Source organism: Lithobates pipiens, unplaced genomic scaffold (genome assembly GCF_037356315.1).
Source record: "Lithobates pipiens isolate NorthernLeopardFrog02 unplaced genomic scaffold, aLitPip1_a1.2 Scaffold_27, whole genome shotgun sequence".
NCBI lineage: Eukaryota > Metazoa > Chordata > Amphibia > Anura > Ranidae > Lithobates > Lithobates pipiens.
The window spans coordinates 228,759,137-228,774,136 of record NW_027507788.1 but is presented as its reverse complement, the minus strand read 5'-3'; the positions used below and the strand labels follow the sequence as shown (position 1 = coordinate 228,774,136).

Below are 15,000 nucleotides of genomic sequence, written 5' to 3'. Positions count from 1 at the left end.
CTAGCAGGGAGTCGGCTCCGGGGGTTCCGGTGACGGGAATCGGGACGATTGTACAGATTTGGGTTTGTATTGGGGGTGAAGTCAGTCGGTGAGATCTCATCTCAGGACTATGTATGGAGTTGGGGGACATTCCCGGGGCCCGGCCTCGGCTCTCCGTAGCAGGAATGGGACATACGGAGCTCATCTAGACATGAACGTCACGTGACTCGGGGGGCACCTTGGGAGCAGACGGTGAGCTCTTCCGGGTCCTTCTTGGATTTGAAGGTGGGGTCGAGTTCCTCTGCGATATTCCTGGGGGTGCACAGCCTGTAGGAGAGTGAATAGAAGAATGAATGGACAACCCTTCATCATGGGGCAGGACCAGCCACGGTCCCCGCCAGGAGTCATGTCCACGTCTGATCCGACAAGAAGACACGACGCCCCTCATTAAAGTCCAACTCCGACCAGCACAGGAGAGGAGAGGAGACACAACTGCCCACAGCTTCTTTCCTTTTCTTGCATTGGTTCCCTGCTGGGGAAATCTTCCCTCACTTCCTGTGCCGGGGACACCCATCCCCCTCATTGTCTGTCCTGGTGTCACCGAGAAAATAAAAACCCAACACAAGTTCTAACCCATCTCTTTGGCCTGAACTCCAGGGGTTAAAAGAGCTTTTTTCTTTTCTACAGTTTGACGTCTCTTATCCTGACAGGCTCCCCGCCCTCTGTGCAGCCGGTCGCCTGAAGCCTCTTCTCCGTGGCTCTTCTGTGGTCACTAGACATGTGCATTCGCTTTCGTCCGAATTTCAGGTGACTCCGCCCCCTCTGACGCACGGTTCCATGCATCAGAGGGAGGCGGAGTCACCGGGTGGCCCCGCCCTCCGTTATAAAAGAACTGTCAGAAGAAGAAGAAGAGAAGCGTCACACAGCGGGAGCCTCCCACTGCTCGGAGCGGCCCGAGAACCAAGAAGAGGATCGGAGGGAAGAAGAGGATCGGAGGAAGAAGAAGACGGAGGAAGAAGAAGACGGAGGAAGAAGAAGACGGAGGAAGAAGAAGACGGAGGAAGAAGAAGACGGAGGAAGAAGATGAAGAAACCGAAGGATGAAGACAGGAAGAAGGAAGAAGATGAAAGAAGACTTTAATAAAGGACTTGTCAAAGACCGTCTCCTGTCATTTTTAACACATTTTTGTCACTTCTTTGGTGAAATGTTAGGGGTACTTTTGTACCCCCTTACCATTTCACCCAGGGGGGGGCCGGGATCTGGGGGTCCCCTTGTTAAAGGGAGCTTCCAGATTCTGAAAAGCCCCCCACCCGCAGACCCCCACAACCACCGGCCAGGGTTGTGGGGATGAGGCCCTTGTCCTCATCAACATGGGGACATGGTGCTTTGAGGGGTCACAGACCCCCAAAGCATCCTCCCAATTTTGAGGGCATGTGGCCTGGTACAGTTCAGGAGGGGGGGCGCTCTCTCGTCCCCCCCCCCTCTTCCTGTGGCCTGCCAGGTTGCGTGCTCAGACCTAAAGGGCCTGGTATGGAATTTCGGGGGACCCCCACGCATTTTTTTTTTCTTAACGCTAATGACAATGCAAATAGCCTTAAAAAAAAACCCACAGAAGACGTACAACATTAGAATCCTACTATAGCTTTTTTTAACGAAAAACTAAATAAATAAATATAAATAAAAAATGAATTTCGGGAGTAACTAAATCAATTTATTTTTCGCACAAAAACGAAATTCCGAAACAAAATATTTCAGTCCGCACATGTCTAGTGGTCACACGGTGGAGTGAGGAATAAGGTTACTAAAACTGCATTTTAAAAAGATACCCTAGGCCGAGACCACGGGTCTCCAAAGTGTTGGCCGAGGGCCACATGGGGCCCTTTGCTCATCATCATCCACCCCTTGAGGCACTATTCCTCCCACCAATACAGATCACTATTCCTCCCATTGACACGAATGATGGGGCACTATTCCTCCCACTGACACCAATGATGGGGCACTATTCCTCCCACTGACACCAATGATGGGGCACTATTCCTCCCACTGACACCAATGATGGGGCACTATTCCTCCCACTGACACCAATGATGGGGCACTATTCCCCCCACTGATACCAATGATGGAACACTATTCCTCCCACTGACACCAATGATGGGGCACTATTCCTCCCACTGATATCAATGATGGGGCACTATTCCCCCCACTGACACCAATGATGGGGCACTATTCCCCCACTGACACCAATGATGGGGCACTATTCCCCCCACTGATACTATTCCTATACCATGGATTTCGCCACACACGCATGCAAACATGGATTTCACCATGATGGGGCACCATTCCCCCCACTGACACCAATGATGGGGCACTATTCCTCCCACTGACACCAATGATGGGGCACTATTCCTCCCACTGACACCAATGATGGGGCACTATTCCTCCCACTGATACCAATGATGGGGCACTATTCCTCCCACTGACACCAATGATGGGACACTATTCCTCCCACTGACACCAATGATGGGACACTATTCCTCCCACTGACACCAATGATGGGGCACTATTCCTCCCACTGATATCAATGATGGGACACTATTCCTCCCACTGATACCAATGATGGGACACTATTCCTCCCACTGACACCAATGATGGGACACTATTCCTCCCACTGACACCAATGATGGGACACTATTCCTCCCACTGACACCAATGATGGGACACTATTCCTCCCACTGACACCAATGATGGGACACTATTCCTCCCACTGATATCAATGATGGGACACTATTCCTCCCACTGACACCAATAATGGGGCACTATTCCTCCCACTGACACCAATGATTGGACACCATTTTACGTTTTCTTTTTTTCCCTCCCAATGGCCATAGTCTGGTTGCCCTATAATCGAAAGGACAATGAATTGGCCCCTCATTTAGAACAATTTAGGGGCCGCTTCCCTAGACAAAGACAAGTGGGGAGTTCATCTTTAAAATGGTTTTACAGAACACGTCGCCCAGAAATATTCGTCTCAATTTACAAAAGAAGAAAGAAACTCTCCACAATCCGATGACTTCACAGATTCAGATTTATTGAAGGCTCCGCCCTTAGGACCGCCCCCTGAATGCCACACCTCACATCCGGTTAGCCCCCCTGTAATAGCAATAATGTAAAAAATAAAAATAAATAACTAAATAAATAGATGAGGTGTAAATGAAATAAAAAGTTGAATATTTAAAAACATTTTTAAAAGCACCCTGGTCACCCCTGTACACACCCCCTATAAAAAGTACAGAACGGGGCGACCACGCGTATGTAAACGTGGATTGCGCCACACATGTATGCAAACATGGATTGCACCACGCACGTATGCAAACATGGATTGCGCCACGCACGTATGCAAACATGGATTGCGCCACGCACGTATGCAAACATGGATTGCGCCACGCACGTATGCAAACATGGATTGCGCCACGCACGTATGCAAACATGGATTGCGCCACGCACGTATGCAAACATGGATTGCGCCACGCACGTATGCAAACATGGATTGCGCCACGCACGTATGCAAACATGGATTGCGCCACGCACGTATGCAAACATGGATTGCGCCACGCACGTATGCAAACATGGATTGCGCCACGCACGTATGCAAACATGGATTGCGCCACGCACGTATGCAAACATGGATTGCGCCACGCACGTATGCAAACATGGATTGCGCCACGCACGTATGCAAACATGGATTGCGCCACGCACGCATGCAAACATGGATTGCGCCACGCACGCATGCAAACATGGATTGCGCCACGCACGTATGCAAACATGGATTGCGCCACGCACGTATGCAAACATGGATTGCGCCACGCACGCATGCAAACATGGATTGCGCCACGCACGCATGCAAACATGGATTGCGCCACGCACGCATGCAAACATGGATTGCGCCTCGCACGTATGCAAAGATGGATTGCGCCACGCACGTATGCAAACATGGATTGCGCCACGCACGTATGCAAACATGGATTGCGCCACGCACGTACGCAAACATGGATTGCGCCACGCACGCATGCAAACATGGATTGCGCCACGCACGTACGCAAACATGGATTGCGCCTCGCACGTATGCAAACATGGATTGCGCCACGCACGCATGCAAACATGGATTGCGCCACGCACGCATGCAAACATGGATTGCGCCACGCACGTACGCAAACATGGATTGCGCCACGCACGCATGCAAACATGGATTGCGCCACGCACGTACGCAAACATGGATTGCGCCTCGCACGTATGCAAAGATGGATTGCGCCACGCACGTATGCAAACATGGATTGCGCCACGCACGTACGCAAACATGGATTGCGCCACACACGTATGCAAACATGGATTTCGCCACACACGCATGCAAACATGGATTGCGCCACACACGTATGCAAACATGGATTGCGCCTAACATGTATGTAAACATGGATTTCACCACACCTATATAAACATGGATTGCGCCACGCACGTATGCAAACATGGATTGCGCCTAACATGTATGTAAACATGGATTGCGCCACACATGTATGCAAACATGGATTGCGCCACACGCATGCAAACATGGATTGCGCCACACACACATGCAAACATGGATTGCGCCACACACGCATGCAAACATGGATTGCGGCACGCACGTATGTAAACATGGATTGCACCACACACGTATGTAAACATGGATTGCGCCACACACGTATGTAAACATGGATTGCGCCATGCACGTATGTAAACATGGATTGTGCCACACACGTATGTAAACATGGATTGCGCCATGCACGTATGTAAACATGGATTGCGCCATGCACGTATGTAAACATGGATTGCGCCACGCACGTATGTAAACATGGATTGCGCCACGCACGTATGTAAACATGGATTGCGCCACAGACGTATGTAAACATGGATTGCACCACACACGTATGTAAACATGAATTGTGCCACGCACGTATGTAAACATGGATTGCACCACGCACGTATGTAAACATGGATTGCACCACACACGTATGTAAACATGGATTGCGCCATGCACGTATGTAAACATGAATTGTGCCACGCACATATGTAAACATGGATTGCACCACACACGTATGTAAACATGGATTGTGCCATGCACGTATGTAAACATGGATTGCACCAAACACGTATGTAAACATGGATTGCACCAAACACGTATGTAAACATGGATTGCACCAAACACGTATGTAAACATGGATTGCACCAAACACGTATGTAAACATGGATTGCGCCATGCACGTATGTAAACATGGATTGCGTCACACACGTATGTAAACATGGATTGCGTCACACACGTATGTAAACATGGATTGTGCCATGCACGTATGTAAACATGGATTGCACCAAACACGTATGTAAACATGGATTGCACCAAACACGTATGTAAACATGGATTGCGCCATGCACGTATGTAAACATGGATTGCGTCACACACGTATGTAAACATGGATTGCGTCACACACGTATGTAAACATGGGTTGCACCACACATGAGGTGTTGTTGGGAATGTTGGAGGGAGAGCTGTAATTGTAGGGACATCATTTCTGGTGAACTCTGATAACCTCTAAAAGCTTTTTTTAAAGCGTCTCCCATGGAGAATTTTGGGCTCCGCAGTTCTTTGTGATGTCATCGCGTGTTGGATATCCATTTACTTGACGTCACAATTTTTTTTTTATATTTTACAAACAGAAAATTTGGGTATGTTGTGTTTGCACTAAAATTAAAGTAAAATAAAATAAAAATTAAAGTTATTCCTGAAGATCTGTGCATAATAAATAGTGAATATCGTGCAACATAATAATTCCAACTACCACCATTTCATTCTCCGGGGCCTCGGCTTTCAGAAAGAAATAGATACTTTTTGGGGGTTAAAAGAAATTTAAAGCAAAAAAAAAATAAAAAATTATAAAACGCAGATTTTAACATGTGAAAAAAAGAAAAGAAAAAAGAAGATATAAAGGGGGAAGTTTGTAGCCCGCGCAGAGCCCCCCAGGGTTCCACCATATCTCCAGGGAATAGGACAGGTAAGAACGGACCCCATGGAGGGACACGGATGTGCGGCGGCGGCGGCGGGGGGGGGGGGAAACACATATCTGTAGAACAGCCGGCAGGTAATTGACGCCTACAGAATGTAATGAGAAGACTTCATTCAAGATTTCCACCGCGTTATGCTGGCACTCAGCCCCCGATGACGTGGGCGATGGGTATTTTTAGAAGTCTGGTTTCTCAAAAGAGTAAAAACCAACATTCAGCAAAAACCACGGCGTGAAAAAAAAAAAAAAAGGGCCACCAGAAGCATTATGGGTAATCAGAAGAGGGAAATGAGGTGCAGTCAGAATGTGTTCCACTCTACGGGGGATGGGCCAGACCTGAGGAATGGAAACATCAGCCTGGTCTAAGACAGCTAAAGATCAACGACACCAAAACAACCAACCGGTCATCTGTCCCTTGGACAGCGTCCCATTGACTTCAATGCAAAATCGCATCCCATTGACTTCAATGCAAAAATGCATCCCTATCAACTTCAATGCAAAATCGCGTCCCATTGACTTCAATGCAAAATCGCGTACCATTGACTTCAATGCAAAATCGCGTCCCATTGACTTCAATGCAAAAACGCGTCCCTATCGACTTCAATGCAAAAACGCGTCCCTATCGACTTCAATGCAAAAACGCGTCCCTATCGACTTCAATGCAAAAACGCGTCCCTATCGACTTCAATGCAAAAACGCGTCCCTATCGACTTCAATGCATCCCATTGACTTCAATGCAAAAGTGTGCCCATTCTAGAGCTGGTAACATTGAGGATATTCAGTATCTTTTTAAAGAACAGTTTTTGTGGGTAAGAGGCACAGGAGAGGAGTATGGATGGTATAAAAGTGGGAAGTATGTGCAGGTGAGGGAGAGGAATGTGGAGGGTCTAACGGTGGGCACTATGTACATGAGAGGAGTGCAGAGGGTATGGCAGAAGGCACAATGTACAGGAGAGGAGTGTGAAGGGTATGATGGTAGGCACTATGTATAAGAGAAGAGTGTGGAGGGTATGACAGTGAGCAGTATGTACAGGAGAGAAGAGTGGAGAGTAGGACAGTAAGCAGTAGTTACAGGAGAGGAGTGTGGAGGGAGGGTATGACGGTGGGCACTATGTATAGGAGAGGAGTATGGAGGGTATGACAGTGAGTAGTATGTACAGGAGAGGAGTGTGGAGGGTATGACAGTGGGCACTATGTACAGGAGAGAAGTGTATGACAGCGGGCACTATGTACAGGAGAGGAGTGTGTAGGATATGACAGCGGGTGTTATGTATAGGAGAGAAGTGTGGAGAGTATGACAGTGGGCACTATGTATAGGAGAGAAGTGTGGAGAGTATGACAGTGGGCACTATGTATAGGAGAGAAGTGTTGGAGGTATGACAGTGGGCACTATATATAGGAGAGGAGTGTGGAGGGTATGACAGCGAGTAGTATGTACAGGAGAGGAGTATGAAGGATATGACGGTGGGCACTATGTATAGGAGAGAAGTGTGGAGAGTATGACAGTGGGCACTATGTATAGGAGAGAAGTGTGGAGAGTATGACAGTGGGCACTGTGTATAGGAGAGAAGTGTGGAGAGTATGACAGTGGGCACTATGTATAGGAGAGAAGTGTGGAGAGTATGACAGTGGGCACTATGTACAGGAGAGGAGTGTGTAGGATATGACAGCGGGTATTATGTATAGGAGAGAAGTGTGGAGAGTATGACAGTGGGCACTATGTACAGGAGAGAAGTGTGGAGAGTATGACAGTGGGTACTATGTACAGGAGAGAAGTGTGGAGAGTATGACAGTGGGTACTATGTACAGGAGAGAAGTGTGGAGAGTATGACAGCGGGCACTATGTACAGGTGAGGAGTGTGTAGGATATGACAGTGGGCGTTATGTATAGGAGAGAAGTGTGGAGGGTATGACAGTGAGCAGTATGTATAGGAGAGAAGTGTGGAGAGTATGACAGTGGGCACTATGTATAGGAGAGAAGTGTGGAGAGTATGACAGTGAGCAGTATGTATAGGAGAGAAGTGTGGAGAGTATGACAGTGGGCACTATGTATAGGAGAGAAGTGTGGAGAGTATGACAGCGGGTGTTATGTATAGGAGAGAAGTGTGGAGAGTATGACAGTGGGCACTATGTACAGGAGAGAAGTGTGGAGAGTATGACAGTGAGCAGTATGTATAGGAGAGAAGTGTGGAGAGTATGACAGTGGGCACTATGTACAGGAGAGGAGTGTGTAGGATATGACAGCGGGTGTTATGTATAGGAGAGAAGTGTGGAGGGTATGACAGTGAGCAGTATGTATAGGAGAGAAGTGTGGAGAGTATGACAGTGGGCACTATGTATAGGAGAGAAGTGTGGAGGGTATGACAGTGGGCACTATGTATAGGAGAGAAGTGTGGAGAGTATGACAGTGGGCACTATGTACAGGTGAGGAGTGTGTAGGATATGACAGCGGGCACTATGTATAGGAGAGAAGTGTGGAGAGTATGACAGTGAGCAGTATGTATAGGAGAGAAGTGTGGAGAGTATGACAGTGGGCACTATGTATAGGAGAGGAGTGTGGAGAGTATGACAGTGGGCACTATGTATAGGAGAGAAGTGTGGAGAGTATGACAGTGGGCACTATGTATAGGAGAGGAGGATGAAGTAATCTGGGAAGGAAAAATGTAAAGGTTTGTGGAAGGATGTTTAGGGACTGCGTAGGGGTTAGGCAGGCCAGACATGGACTGAAATGACACCAATTAAGCAGAGACCAGCCATAGTCGATCTATGTATGGGATAGCTGGTTTTACACAAGTCAACCTATTAACCCGACTTGAGTACAACCAGCCTGTCAGGTTTTCCTCAAAACAATCAGTGCTGCCAGCTATAGTTAGCAACACTAATCATTGTATTGACTGGCAGAACACAATAACACTGCGGGAGTGATCGCCCCATTCACAGGTCAGCGGGTGAGAGGGTGTGTGGGGACAGGCTGGGGAGAGATACTAGTCAGTCCCTGGGTAGGCACTGGTTAGTATCAGAGCCAGATACACACAGGTCACATACGCCACGATCGTTAGAGCGAGAGCAATAATTCTAGCACTAGATCTCCTCTGTAACTATAAACAAAAAACATTTGAAAAATTGCTGCGCAAATATCGTGTAACATAAAAAGTTGCAAAGACCACCATTTCATTCCACAGGGTCTCTGCTAAAACAATATAAAATGCTTGAGGGTTCCGAGTCATTTTCTAGCATAAAAAAAAATGATGATTTTTACATGTAGGAGAGAAGTCTCAGAATGGGCCTGGGTGGCGAGGGGTTAATTATAAGTAATATACAAATAATTATTATCAGCACTGTGATGTCATCCTCTCCGTCTGCAGCAGAGTGTTCCAGATGTATTTATACTGCCGCTCTGTGTGCAGCTTCTGACAGGCTGTGCAAGGAGCCCCGTATCTCCGGAACCATAGATGATAGCAGCCCCATATTTTAAGCAGTGCTGGAATGGGTCTTTAGCTACCTACCCCCCCCCCCCCCCCAAATGTGGGGTCTCTGTGACCCCTGATCACTGATCTACAATCCTCGAAGTCAATCCCATCTTGAAAAAGGGGCCTGGAGCTGCAGCTCCAATAGCCCCTTTGTTAATCTGGCCCTGCCAATGGGATCATATCACATAGTACAGAGTACAGAGCTCATCAATACGGCTCAGTGTACAAAATGATCCAATCTTTAACCTTGGTGGAAAAGTACAAAAAAAAAAAAAAAATAATAAGTTTACCAATAGCATAAGAGAAAGATGAAAAATTAGGTCCCAAAGGACAACACTGCGGGGTGCTCCTACACCCCTTTATTGAGGAATACCTGAGAAAGGGGTATTGGAGCAACATGAAACTGTTTTCATTTATTTATTTTTATACTTGAAAAGAATGTATTTACTATATTGTGTAAAAATAGCGTTGGACCCCTAAGGTTGTCTTAATGGTATTTCCATCTTCAAGTATTGATGTTGATGGAGGTGGTCTGGTTCCCCGGCACGCATCTTCTGCACCCCCGGAGGATCTCCGTGGTCTCCCAGGTAAGAAAGATGTAAACTGAACCATCACACCACCGCTAAGAGGTCCAGATATGACTTTTATTCTTTTTTAATAAAGGCAGAAGGACAATTCAAAATGTATCCAACATGCTTTGGGGGGTCCAACCCCCCCCCCCCACCCCCTCATTAAGTCTTGATTTGAAAACAAATGTGAAAGGACTAGAAGTGGACTTCCAAACCATCTGCTGAGAAGACGCGCGCATGATCTGCATGATTTGCATGCCCCCCCCCCCCCCACTTGGGTTCCAACTTTGAGCCCAGGATGGTATCCCTCGAGCCCTGATGAAGGGGGAGTGTTGAAGTCCCGAAACGCGTTGGGTATTTTTGCTGAATAATGTATAAACTAGTGTGGCGCTCCCATCTTTTCATTTTTTTTTTTTACATAGTGGAGGTGGTAAGAGGGGCGATTTAGCCACAAACCCCAAAAAATGCTCTAAGGTCCACCTCACGTGATATGACCTTCAAGTAACATTGTAGTATTTAATCTATCAATATTATGCCCAATTCTAGACAAATCAAAAAAAAACGGAGAAGGGTTAAAATGTAGTTCTTGAGGAAATTTGCTCTCATTTCCTGTCTGGACAGGAAGTGACGGGAAATCTCTCCAACAGGAACACAGACAAGACGTTTGAGTGGAGTGAAGAAAGGAAGTTTGAACTTCCTACAAGGTTTCTATTGCAGTCCACGCCTTCCAGTGCCCATGGACAACCGCCCTCGCCCATTTCTTTTTTTTAGGCATCAGGAAGAGAAGGAAAATTTCCCCAATAAGGAAAGAAACAAAAACCTGAAGATAACTTTTTCCCTTCACTCTGTTCAACACGGAAAGAAAGGGAAGACATTTTGGTCGGAGTTGGACTTTACGCGGCAGACTGTGGAAACTTACTTGGCCTGGTCACAAGTTGCGTCCGCTGCCGAGAGCTCCATCTTCTCGGGCGTGCGGCACTCGGTGGGCGATGCCAGGCCCTCGGAGTCCAAGCGTCCTTGGTTATAAGAAGGCACTTCATTCTGAGGAGACCAAAAAAAAAAGGAGAAGGAGGTTACCCAAGTCATCCCCACCAACCCAACAACACAAATCTCCGCAACCCCTCTGGAGACGTCTCCCCATTATCAAGACCACCCAGGACCGGAACCGGGAGACGGAGTCTGGACATTTGGTGCCCGAGGGCAACGTCCTGAAGGTGGGCAATAGAAGGGTTTGTACTGGAACTGCAAACAATGGCGGATCAAATGAAGACTTTACACAAGACCGGTCGTCAGTCACCAATAAACTCAGCAATGTTCTTCTAGGATTATATGTTCAATGATTGTATCTTATTTCCTTATAACCCCCCCCCCCCCCCCCCTCCATAGACAATCCCTCAAAAGCCCCGAGACTGGTGTTGGGATCTTGGAGAGGAGATCGGCGCCCGCAGGAAAAACGCGGAGAAGTCACTCACGTGACTATTACATTCTCCTTCATTCCTCCATCCAACACCTACATACAAGAGGCGAGAGGATGGACGGAGGAGCTGGGCCAGCGAAGACCGTCATTAAACCGTAACAGACGGGGGGGGGGGGCTATGACAAGCAAGGAGGGTGAGGGCTGTGCCCAGGAATTGACATTTTCTACTGTGCCAATTCTCTAGCCGTTACAGAGGCACGAAAAGTCAAACTATTTAAAGAAAAGAAAATACTGTAGGAGTTGAAAATTTTTTATTTTTTTTTCCTGTGCTCTGACCTGAATTTATGTAATGGTGACAGATCAGATCCACGTCATTTCAAAAGTCATTTTTTAACATTTTCAAAATTCGCTTTTCATTATGATCCCTGGTGATCCCGCCATGAAGATCATTGTTCAGGCACTTCCTTTTATAGGGTGACAACACTCTGTCCGTGTCTCCCAACTGTGCTCATGCATTGTCCCCCCGACACACAACCTTCCAATCTCTATCTCCTTCTCTGATCAATATTTATAAACAATGTTACTTTGTATCTCTCCATCTCCCGTCTGATCAATGTTTATAAACAATGTTACTTTGTATCTCTCCATCTCCCGTCTGATCAATGTTTATAAACAATGTTACTTTGTATCTCTCCATCTCCCGTCTGATCAATGTTTATAAACAGGGGTCAAGTCCTGGGGAAAAAAAAGTGTGGGAACTCCCACCCAAGATCCCCTCCCCCAACAAAAAAAAAATGATACGCTCATATGCATGCAATATATATATATATTTCACAGAAAATGCAGTGACTGCAAATGCGACATGCTACAAGAGATGACTAGACTGCGAATGCGACTACAGGAGATGACCAGACTGCGAATGCGACTACAGGCGATGACCAGACTGCGAATGCGACTACAGGAGATGACCAGACTGCGAATGCGACTACAGGAGATGACCAGACTGCGAATGCGACTACAGGAGATGACCAGACTGCGAATGCAACTACAGGAGATGACCAGACTGAGAATGCGACTACAGGAGATGACCAGACTGCGAATGCGACATACTACAGGAGATGACCAGACCGCGAATGCGACTACAGGAGATGACCAGACTGCGAATGCGACTACAGGCGATGACCAGACTGCGAATGCGACATACTACAGGACATGACCAGACTGCGAATGCGACTACAGGAGATGACCAGACTGCGAATGCGACTACAGGAGATGACCAGACTTCAAATGAAACTACAGGAGATGACCAGACTGCGAATGCAACTACAGGAGATGACCAGACTGCGAATGCGACATACTACAGGACATGACCAGACTGCGAATGCGACTACAGGAGATGACCAGACTGTGAATGCGACTACAGGAGATGACCAGACTGCGAATGCGACTACAGGAGATGACCAGACTGCGAATGCAACTACAGGAGATGACCAGACTGCGAATGCGACATACTACAGGAGATGACCAGACCGCGAATGCAACTACAGGAGATGACCAGACTGTGAATGCGACTACAGGAGATGACCAGACTGCGAATGCGACTACAGGAGATGACCAGACTGCGAATGCGACTACAGGAGATGACCAGACTGCGAATGCGACTACAGGAGATGACCAGACTGCGAATGCGACTACAGGAGATGACCAGACTGCGAATGCAACTACAGGAGATGACCAGACTGAGAATGCGACTACAGGAGATGACCAGACTGCGAATGCGACTACAGGAGATGACCAGACTGGGAATGCAACTACAGGAGATGACCAGACTGAGAATGCGACTACAGGAGATGACCAGACTGCGAATGCAACTACAGGAGATGACCAGACTGCGAATGCGACTACAGGACATGACCAGACTGCGAATGCGACTACAGGAGATGACCAGACTGCGAATGCGACTACAGGAGATGACCAGACTGCGAATGCGACTACAGGAGATGACCAGACTGCGAATGCAACTACAGGAGATGACCAGACTGGGAATGCGACTACAGGAGATGACCAGACTGCGAATGCAACTACAGGAGATGACCAGACTGAGAATGCGACTACAGGAGATGACCAGACTGCGAATGCGACATACTACAGGAGATGACCAGACCGCGAATGCGACTACAGGAGATGACCAGACTGCGAATGCGACTACAGGCGATGACCAGACTGCGAATGCGACATACTACAGGACATGACCAGACTGCGAATGCGACTACAGGAGATGACCAGACTGCGAATGCGACTACAGGAGATGACCAGACTTCGAATGAAACTACAGGAGATGACCAGACTGCGAATGCAACTACAGGAGATGACCAGACTGCGAATGCGACATACTACAGGACATGACCAGACTGCGAATGCGACTACAGGAGATGACCAGACTGCGAATGCAACTACAGGAGATGACCAGACTGCGAATGCGACATACTACAGGAGATGACCAGACCGCGAATGCAACTACAGGAGATGACCAGACTGTGAATGCGACTACAGGCGATGACCAGACTGCGAATGCGACTACAGGCGATGACCAGATTGCGAATGCGACTACAGGACATGACCAGACTGCGAATGCGACTACAGGAGATGACCAGACTGCGAATGCGACTACAGGAGATGACCAAGTAGCCAGTTTTAAAATTTAAACCTGTCCTCACCCCCTTTATAGCACCCTTCTTTACATTCCTGTCCTCACCCTCTTTGTAGAACCCCCCTTCTCATTCCTGCCCTGCCTCCCTTTTATATCACCTCTCCTCATTCCTTTCAGTTTCTGATACTTCCCCCCTCCGTCCTTCATAACAGCCCCCTCTCCCCTGTCTTACCTTACACAGGACACAACAGATGACATCAGAGGCACAGAGCTGACATCGGAAGTGCAGCAAAGGGATGGACGGAGGGCGGGACCTGCCCCAGTTAACTGATTGGTTAATAGAACCGCTCTGCATTCTATTAACCAATCAGTTAACTTGGCCAGCCCCTGCCCTATGTACATCGCTGTGCTGCTCTTCCGATGTCAGCTCTGTGAAGACAACACAGCTAGCAGGCAGCGCTAGAAAGCAAATCTTAAATGGCGTGACTGCGCCGGGGCCGCACACATCCTTGACTGACTTGGCCCGCCCTCCGCCATTTAGTTGATGCCTGTGCTAGAGCCTCGGGCGGCTCTAGTCCTGCAAAGGGAACGGCGTTCCTGCTATGAAAAAAAGTGCAGGGACGCCGTTCCCACGTGTTCCCGCAGGACTCGAGCCCTGTTTATAAACCATGTTACTTTGCATCTCTCTATCTCCCGTCTGATCAATGTTTATAAACCATGTTACTTTGCATCTCTCTATCTCCCGTCTGGTCAATGTTTATAAACCATGCTACTTTGTATCTCTCTATCTCCTGTCTGATTAATGTTTATAAATAATGTTACTTTGTAT

The 15,000-nt window shown here is 47.7% G+C and overlaps 1 protein-coding gene across 1 annotated transcript in view; it reads right to left on the bottom strand.

The window, feature by feature from the left end:
* Window positions 1-15,000, bottom strand: part of LOC143934610 (uncharacterized) — a 102,046-nt gene that overhangs the window by 1,719 nt on the left and 85,327 nt on the right. The window contains exons 10-11 of the mRNA XM_077458358.1: window positions 11,024-11,145; window positions 218-306 (exon numbers count right to left, since the gene is read on the bottom strand). Of these exons, the coding sequence (XP_077314484.1) occupies window positions 218-306; window positions 11,024-11,145 (211 nt within the window). The remainder of the gene's footprint in view (window positions 1-217; window positions 307-11,023; window positions 11,146-15,000) is intronic.